The sequence below is a fragment of the Nyctereutes procyonoides genome, unplaced genomic scaffold (genome assembly GCF_905146905.1).
Source record: "Nyctereutes procyonoides isolate TBG_1078 unplaced genomic scaffold, NYPRO_anot_genome, whole genome shotgun sequence".
Classification (NCBI taxonomy): domain Eukaryota; kingdom Metazoa; phylum Chordata; class Mammalia; order Carnivora; family Canidae; genus Nyctereutes; species Nyctereutes procyonoides.
The window spans coordinates 1,369,693-1,378,433 of record NW_026575115.1 but is presented as its reverse complement, the minus strand read 5'-3'; the positions used below and the strand labels follow the sequence as shown (position 1 = coordinate 1,378,433).

General features: G+C 39.4%; 1 protein-coding gene across 1 annotated transcript in view; it reads right to left on the bottom strand.

The window, feature by feature from the left end:
* Positions 1-895: 895 nt before the first annotated feature.
* Positions 896-8,741, bottom strand: part of VEGFC (vascular endothelial growth factor C) — a 105,493-nt gene continuing 97,647 nt past the window's right edge. The window contains 3 exon segments of the mRNA XM_055333796.1: positions 896-1,668; positions 4,727-5,060; positions 5,370-5,476. Of these exon segments, the coding sequence (XP_055189771.1) occupies positions 1,554-1,668; positions 4,727-5,060; positions 5,370-5,476 (556 nt within the window). The 3' untranslated portion in view covers positions 896-1,553.

Genomic DNA, 8,741 nt, shown 5'->3' with positions numbered 1-8,741 from the left:
TGTGGTTTGAACATAAGGATGTATAATGGATAGATTTTCTCCCTTAAGGCTTCAGCCATCCTCACTAAAAAAATAAGAAGATGGTCCATAAATGTATATAATGAGAGAATTTCAGAAGAGCATTTTGTCCCCAATACATGAAAAAATCGGCCTTATAAACTCTATGTTTAAGTTATGCAGAGCATGTAACTGGACTTTTCTAAACATTACACGTAACATTATTTTAAAAGTCAATACTGAAAATACTCAGAACACGTTTAACGCATCAGTCTGTTGAAATACTTTTAAAGAAAACTATTTTATGGCAAAACACAGATGATAATATTTTGAGTTGTTGCCTACACCATTTAAAAACATTTTTGTTAAATTTGCAAGCTTTAGGAGGCTTATATTTATATAGCTCGATAGAATTTTCTTCTCCTTTCAGGATTACTGTTTTTATGTATTGCTGTAGCCTTGTCTTTTTATGTATTGCTAGCAGTTATGTCTTATTCTTTGCTAGCAGCTCTATCCGACCAGCAAATAATCCTCTGTCAATAAGTGAACTACTCATATGGTTGTGTTTATGTAGGCAAAATATTTGTTCCCAGAGAAAAGTATTTTAGCATGATGCCCTCTTAAACATGAGACATGCACTTCAATTGTGTTATTGAAATGTCTCCTTTTTAATATATAAGAGTATTTAAACATGATCTCCAGTTTATATGTGCCAGAGAGGAGCATTTCAGCTCACAAAAAGTATTTTAGTTGGTCAGGAGGAGTTAAATATCTGGGCAAGATTCTTTTTGAGTAAAATATTTAAAAGCCATTTGAATACATACCGGGGGATAATAAAGCAAGTGAAGAGTCGGAATGATCCCAGTGCACCGAATAGCTTCCATCACATGGACATGCTAAGCAGCATATCAACTCACTTGGTTATAAATTAAAAAATGTCATGTGCTAAAACATAATCATGACATATAGTGAGAGATGAGTTCAAATAAAATGTAATAGCAACTGCTGTCTCTCTGGAACTTTCTTTTCTAGGATCACACATTTTCATAATAGTCAAAATCTGACATCTGACTGGAGGAAAAGAGAAAGAGCAGGAATGTTTGAATGTTTTCCTATCATCAAGTTTTGCTTATTGTGTCTGATAGTAATGGACTGAACTTTCCAGTTTATAATACAATTTTCATTTTATTTTAAACATATTTTGCATGATATAAAAATATTGATCACAGTGAGCTTTACCAATTGTTATTGCTATAAACATGAATGCAGAAACAATATTTTTAGTGGAAATAAATTATATAGTCATTATTTTTTTTTTAATCACAAGAGAAAAACCTCAGCTGTCTGGTCATTGGCAGAAAAACCAGTCATTAAAAGAGGTCTTTTGCAGATGAGCTCCAGTCCGTTTCTGTAAAGTTATCCACACAGGTCAGCAAACACTGACTTCTGTCTCTGTCTCCATGGTCCCACCAAGGTCTCTGTGTTCACAGATAGTTCTAATGTGGCAACACGGTTTTCCAAGATAAAGAAATGGCAAACTGGAAAACAGTACAGTCTTAGTTCATCTGTGGTCTTTTCCAGTATGAAGGGACACAGCGACATACTTCTTCACTAAATATAAGTCCTTGCTCACAATGCCTCAGTCGGTTTGTACATGGTCTTCTGTAACAGCTAGAAAAACAAGGAGAAACACATTTTTGTTAAAGACCAAAGCAACGAATTCATTATGGGACAGACATGGTGGTTTCTCTAGATTTAAAATGAGCACAAAGTTACTCATTTTATCATAAAATTATTCTTAGGTTTACGTCTTATTGAAGTTTGTGCTGAGACTTAACAGAAACTGAGGAAGAATAGAAAAGCCTAAAGCAGTCTTGCTGCTAGAGCAGATGGGAGAGTGAGATGATGTGAGTGTTGGTTCTTTTGAAGTGCTCTCTGCGTCCCCGGATGAAAGGAACCTAACCCAGAAACCATGAAAGTGAGGGATTCAGGTCTGTCGATGTGGTGTGAGCAAAGAAGTATGGCACAGTTCACAAGAGTCTGGGACTTATATGGAACCCAGACTTGGAAGGGATTAACTGCAGCCCACATTGGCAGGACCATGGTCCTCAGTGGGGAGCCCCAACCTCACTCCATGTCTCTGTCTGAGCTGCCTGGGCTCCAGGTGGGAAGGGGGTGGTCTGGGGCAGGGGGAGCAGGATAGTGCTTGCTAGGGGCACCCTCTCTCTTCCTACCCTAGACTTCCTGGTTTCCAGGAGTAGTGAAAGGGCAGATGATCAAAGGGCCCTAGTGCTCCAGCAAATGGGAGCTGCCTCTGAAGAGGCCGTGGGAGTGTGAGTGTCCACTGCGAGAAAGGGTTGGGTGTCCAGGGAGCAATGCAAGGTGACCTGGCAGTGGAATCAAAAGTGCACACTACAGGGAGACTGCAAATGTGAGTCTGAAGTTTCATTTCTTGGGCTCTAGTAGAAAAGAAAGCATATCTAGTTAAGATATTATTATTATTATTTTTTATTTCTAAGCACAAATGCATTATTACAAGACTTCTGGTATTCCTTTACTAAAGAGATTCAATTCTCAATAATTGATGAAAGTTGCTGATTTAAGGCAGTGGGCAAAAAATATATACTTTGCACCCCCCTCACTTTTGGAATAAATATTAAGAGAAAATGAATGTACATATTTTCAAGATGTTAAATTACCTTTTTTTTTGCTTCAATATATACATATAACCTGAAAGTATAGCCTTAGAAAAATGAACACTTGAAGGTTTCAGTAAATAGAAAATCTTCATGAAACAGTATACTATTAGAAGAAATACAAAGGTAGAAATCCTTTCTCCTAAGTTAATATAAGAATTCTATAGAAAAATATGATGGCTGGTTAGTCTTCTGTAAACAAAGTTAGGTTTGGCAACCATGCTAAGGTTCACTCAGAAGGGTTCAATATACAAGATGGTTTAATAATCTTTAGTATCTATACATTATTCTGCATTTTTTTGAACGATCCTCTGATATAGTAGGGGATCTGCAAATAAAACTGAAATACAGTTATTGCTCAAAATATCCTAAAAATGAAACAAAAGCATCCCCATAAGGCACTCTAAAGCAATAATGGAAGATAAAATGTCATCCATGAGTTACCTAGATTCACTGAAGTTCCCTTAAGCAGTAGCTAAAATGATAGTGTGGATGGATCACTAGAAATATAAATTAAAATGGGAGCACAAAACTCGTGAAGATTAAAAAAGATGGACGTTTTATTTACTGGGGAAAGGTAATAAACATTAATGCCGATGTGAAATGATAAAGAAATGAAATTTAAGATTTAAGTCACGTGAGTGATCATCTGTTGTCTGCGCATTACTGGCACCTCTAAAGAGTAGGTTGGAAGAAGAGAACCCAGTGGAGGTGATGGAAGTAAAATGTTATGGCGGTCAAAAGAGGGGTGCTTCAAGAAAAAGGTACAGAGAAGACAGGTTACACGAAGACCAACTTGTCCACTGGATTTAGCAGTCGAGTCTATTGGGACCTCAAATAGAACTTTCTCATGGTGCTCCGGGGCATACCCGGGTTACAGTTGGTTGAATAGATGAGAGATGAAAGAGGTGAAGGCAAATCCTGAATGCCTAGGTCTTGGAGCAACTTTGAAGAGGACAGAGTTTCACTGCTAAAGTGTGCTCAGCATCACAGTAAGATGCTAAAAATATAGAAGAGGCTTGGGAACTCTCAGAAACCCAGGGGAAAGAAAAGAAGTCAAAGATGTCAAACATAGGGAAGAGAGAAGACCCGTCTGGTCGAGCAGTGTTGAAGGAAATGCCAAAAACACAGATCTGGCTAAAAGAGTAACCTTCCCCCACCCCGACTCCACTTACCCTGAGGTTAAAGAGGAAGTAAGTAGTTCAGGGTGCTGTTTGAGTCTAAGTCTTATTTTGTTGTTCTTGGTGAAGAAGGGGAATCAATGTTCAAGGAGTGAGCCTTGAGTGATCTTTAACAATAGAATTTATTTCTCCAATTCCACTAAATACTTAACCTAAGTATTTTTCTAGATACAATTCTACGTTTAGTGGCACGATCCTATCCTTTGTAAATTTGGCCTGAGATTTTCTGCACCTGGAGCAGCTGTCCTCCATTAGGTGTCAGAATTTGGGCAGGGGACAGGTGTGGGTGTTTGGATGTTCTGGAAACGCTCCTCAAGTGACTGTCCTGTGCATCTGTCTCCCAGCCTGCGCTCAGCACCACGGCATCAGCCCTAGGCCCCGGGCCAAGCAGGAGGAGTGTATTCTGAGCTCAGCTCTGGTTTTGGGTCTCAGGGCTCTGGTCTTACTTTTTTTTTTTTTTTTTTTTTTCAGGAGTAAACACAGTCTCAGTCAAAGTCAAGCATTGGTTAGAAAATAACAGAACTTGTCTTCCGGAACTTACTGGTCTCATTCTAAAAAGCACCTGCTATTTTGGTTGAGAAGACTCTTCCCAGTAAGAGAAACAAACACTGTTCATGGAGATTTCTTCTTTTTTTCTTTTTTAAGATTTTATTTATTTATTCACGAGAGAGAGAGAGAGAGAGAGAGAGAGAGAGAGAGAGAGAGAGAGGCAGAGACACAGGCAGAGGGAGAAGCAGGCTCCATGCAGGGAGCCCAACGCAGGACTTCATCCAGGGACTCCAGGTTCATGCCCTGGGCTGAAGGTGGCACTAAACCACTGAGCCACCTGGGGTGCCCCTGGAGATTTCTTACCTGCATGTTTGATGTTGAAATTTCTTTCCTTTTAAGAAGCATTTCTGTGAATTTTCTGTACACTCACAGGCACATTTTCCAGGGTTTAGGGGTTGATTTCTTGGGCAGGTTCTTTTACATACGCACTGGCACGTGTTTTCATCAAATTCTCTGTTGGCCCCACACGAGTTGGGTAACAGTTTGTTTTTACAGACACACTGGCAGGAGTTTCTGTCTAGTTCCTTGTGGGGTCCACAGCTGGAAGGCCGGAGCCCCCCTCTGCAGACACACTGACACGTTTCTTCATCTAGCTCCTTGTTAGGTCCACAGATGTCATGGAATCCATCTGTAGAGTCTAGACAAACACAGTCAGACATCTTTACTACACCTTACTTCGTTTGGGTGTGGCCTGAGACAATTAAAAGCATTTAGCAGCCTCTCTTTATGTTTTGCATTAGAGGGTGATGCACAGACATGGGTACGCTCCTTTACAAGGGAGTTCAAAACGGTACCAATGTCAAGTGGAAAGCATCCCGTTTTACAGCCGCTTACTTCAGAGTATGAAAACCTGAAGGTTGTGCAGGTGATTTTAACAATATTAAATTATTTGTGAATCAAACCAGAGATGCGTGGCATTTAGTCTTTAAAACACCGTTCTGCTTACCATCTCCAGAATTTGAGGCAAAAATAAAATCTTGCTGAGCCAGGCATCTGCAGAGATGATTATTCCAGATGTAATTTGTGGGGCAAGTCTTGTTTGCAGCTTGGCACCTTTGGGAGAGACAGACAAGTTAAGCAAGAATGGTCTACCTGGGACACAGAAGGGAGCATCTCTTACCCGTGTATCACAAAGCCGGCGCATGCTCGAGAGGAAGCTGTGGAAGGATGTCAGGATATATGAAATGAGATGTGGAAGTTCCTTCTCAAACTGCCCCCCTGCCCCTACATATGCAGTCAAATTCTAACCCCAGAGCTGACCACTTAGTGGTCCCGTCTTCTATCCCTCCAGACTTTTATCTTGATAAGGCAAATATGTTTATTTGTGTAATCACATGGTGGTTTTATGTGTGTAAAAAGGGGATAAGGCTCTCATATCACTCTGCAACTGCCTTCTTCCACTGAACAGTATATTGTGCATATCTTCGTAGGTCATTCCAAAATGTTCTGTTAGTGGCTACACAGTGGTCCATAAAATGCATGAGCACTATGATTAATCTCTTGGGAATTATTTAAATAATTCCAATTTGTGGCTTTTTCAAACAATTCCACAGGAAACATCTTCACATGTTGACCTCTAGGACTTATTTCTGAAACACAGATACTTGTAAAGGGTCTATGAATCCAAAATTTCCTCTCTACACTCCACCAGGAAGGCATCGAAGACCATGTTTGTCGTTGTTGTTGCTGCTGTTTTAGTTTTTCCTCCCTCCCTCCCTCCGTCTCTCCTCTTATGTCCTCACTACTTCTTTCAGTAAAAATTACAAACATACGGGCTTCAATCAAGCCCACGGAGTGCTCCTCTGCTCCAGCTGTCTGACTGCTGGTTAACTGGGACTCCTTCATGTTGGCGCCTGGCTGAAATGAGCCGTGCAGTGGGGAGCTTCTCTGTTCTCTGACACAAACAGAAGTCACAAGCTCATCCTGCCCACTGCCTCCTCCACACCTAGAAATGGCCGTTCCTTCAAGGAACCCAATTCTGTTTGTTGAGAAATGGCATGTGGGAATCGGTCTGTTGGGTGCCATCAGGTTACATCACTTCTTGACTTTTCAGGGTGCGGAGCTAGAAGTGCACGCATACCCCACAGAATGTCTCCTTAGTTAATGTTCACCCAGTAGAAGGATTCATGGCTCTTAATATCCTAACTTAGGGAGTGTATATAAACCCCTCACTACCTTACTTTTCAGCTGAGGTCAGTGCAGGGGAAATAATTATCTTTCACATTCAATATCGTGAACAATACGTGATAGAAGGGTGTTGAGTTACATTCCAGGCTGATAGAACTTGACAGTCCTGCGTAGACATCTTAACAGGTGCGCCGAGTGTAAACACACAGGTAATGTGCTTTGGATATTGCTAAGAAAAGTTTCAGGGCCCTACTGTGTGATGATACAGAGATACGCCTTTCTTGAAAAGACAGCCAGATGTCTCATTTAGCACCTCAGGAAGGACTTTTTGAACCGTGTAAGCACATCTGCTTTGTTAACGCATTTTTCCTCAACAACCACCTCTGAGGATATACGGCATCTCTCCCACCCAGGAGTCTCTACAGCAGCTCCAAGACCCAGAGGATCTCTATCTGCTCCATTCGGTGAGGCAGTCTGCCTAAAACTCCCTCCGCACACCTCTTGACACAACCTCAAATGGCAATGACTGTCTTACCCTTATCCTCCTCCCTTGTAACCTCCTGCAAGGGCCATGTCTCCAGCTTAATGAAAACCATCTATGATGGAAAGTTATCTTGAATTTATTTTTGATTTTTAAAAGGTTTTTGAATGCTGTGTGTTATCCGCTGTCCCATAACATGGGCTAATAATTTCTCATTCAGCATGCAAATAACCCAGGTAATCACATATAAGGAAGCCACGTGTTGACAACCATAACAATTGTTGGATGTCAAGGAAACAATGTCTGAGCATTTCAGATCCTATCAAGATAGGGTGTTACTTTTCTACAGGTATTATCTTTAAGTTCTTTGTAGGAAATTAGTTATGTGTGGGGCTTAATTCCTCCTGTTTAGCACAATAAAAATTTGTTTGCAATATATATTTTTGGAAATAGGTTATTGCTCTTAAGTAAAAGATACCTGTACGTAGTTTTAGGGAAAAAAAAAACAGTCTTAGTGTTATTTCCAAATATGATTTAACATTACTGGTTTTTAAATTTACCTCTTGACCTCATACTAATAACTTCCATTAAAATTTTTGTTCTTAACAATCTTCATATTTGCTTAGGTATATATAATATATATGTATGTGTGTGTGTGTGTGTGTGTGTGTGTATAAAAGTAAGATATTTGCCTTATCCTGCATATACTATATGCCTTTTTCTTTATAATTTAAGTTTTTGAAAATTTGTGTTTCCTGTTAAAATTATGAGAAAAATATATATTCAGAGGATTCTGATCCATGTCCTCAGCATGCTGATCCTTTTTGTAGTTTTGGTTTATGTTTTCAGTGGTTCTTTTTATAAATAAAATAAAATGTATATGTATGTATGTATGCATATATTTTTTCCCATTCTGCTATACAGAAGCTTACATGCTATTTGAAACCTCGCTTTTTCAGTTAGCTGCATGCCTTGGCGAACCCTATACATTCCTAATAACTTTATGTGTTCCCAAGAGCAAGTCTTCATTTAGCACATATTTTTGTCATTACTATTTCCTTGGTTAATCATGATTGTACATTGTTCCACAAAAAAATTTGAACAGTATTTCTCCATTTTCCAAAACAATATCATTGTTTTTTTCATTTACCTCCTATCCAAAGCTTTAGTCCCTTCCATCAAGTAAGATGCTCCTATGTTTAGTTATAGAATAGTAATGCAATAAATCCTGGCTGAATGAAACTCAGACCACTCTTCTATAAATGAAGGTAATCCATTTTGGCTGTGTTGCTTCCATGTTGACATATACATGATTTAAGGAACACACTCCCATGTTGGTATCGAGAGGGCACAGTGCTATGGTGGTTGCAGTAGAAAGGCATTATCATTTTGCCAATACGTGATTTATACTGCTATTACCTAAGCCAGTGTTCTTCCAGTTGTTAGTTGTAATCCATCAGTGGGTTATGAAATCAATTATAAGGGTTGGAAAATGCATTTGTAAGGTAAAAGAAGGATACGTAATAAAATACTATTAGAATGCATGTGATAAAGACTTCTTTCTGCAACTATATTTCAGTTCTCTACATGCATATATTTTGTTATATGCATATGTAAATATGCATGTACACTCCCTCAAATATATAACCTCCCCCTCTCCCACGTGTGGTGTATGTGTATGTGTGTATATGGTAGCAAAGTCCAGTGTAT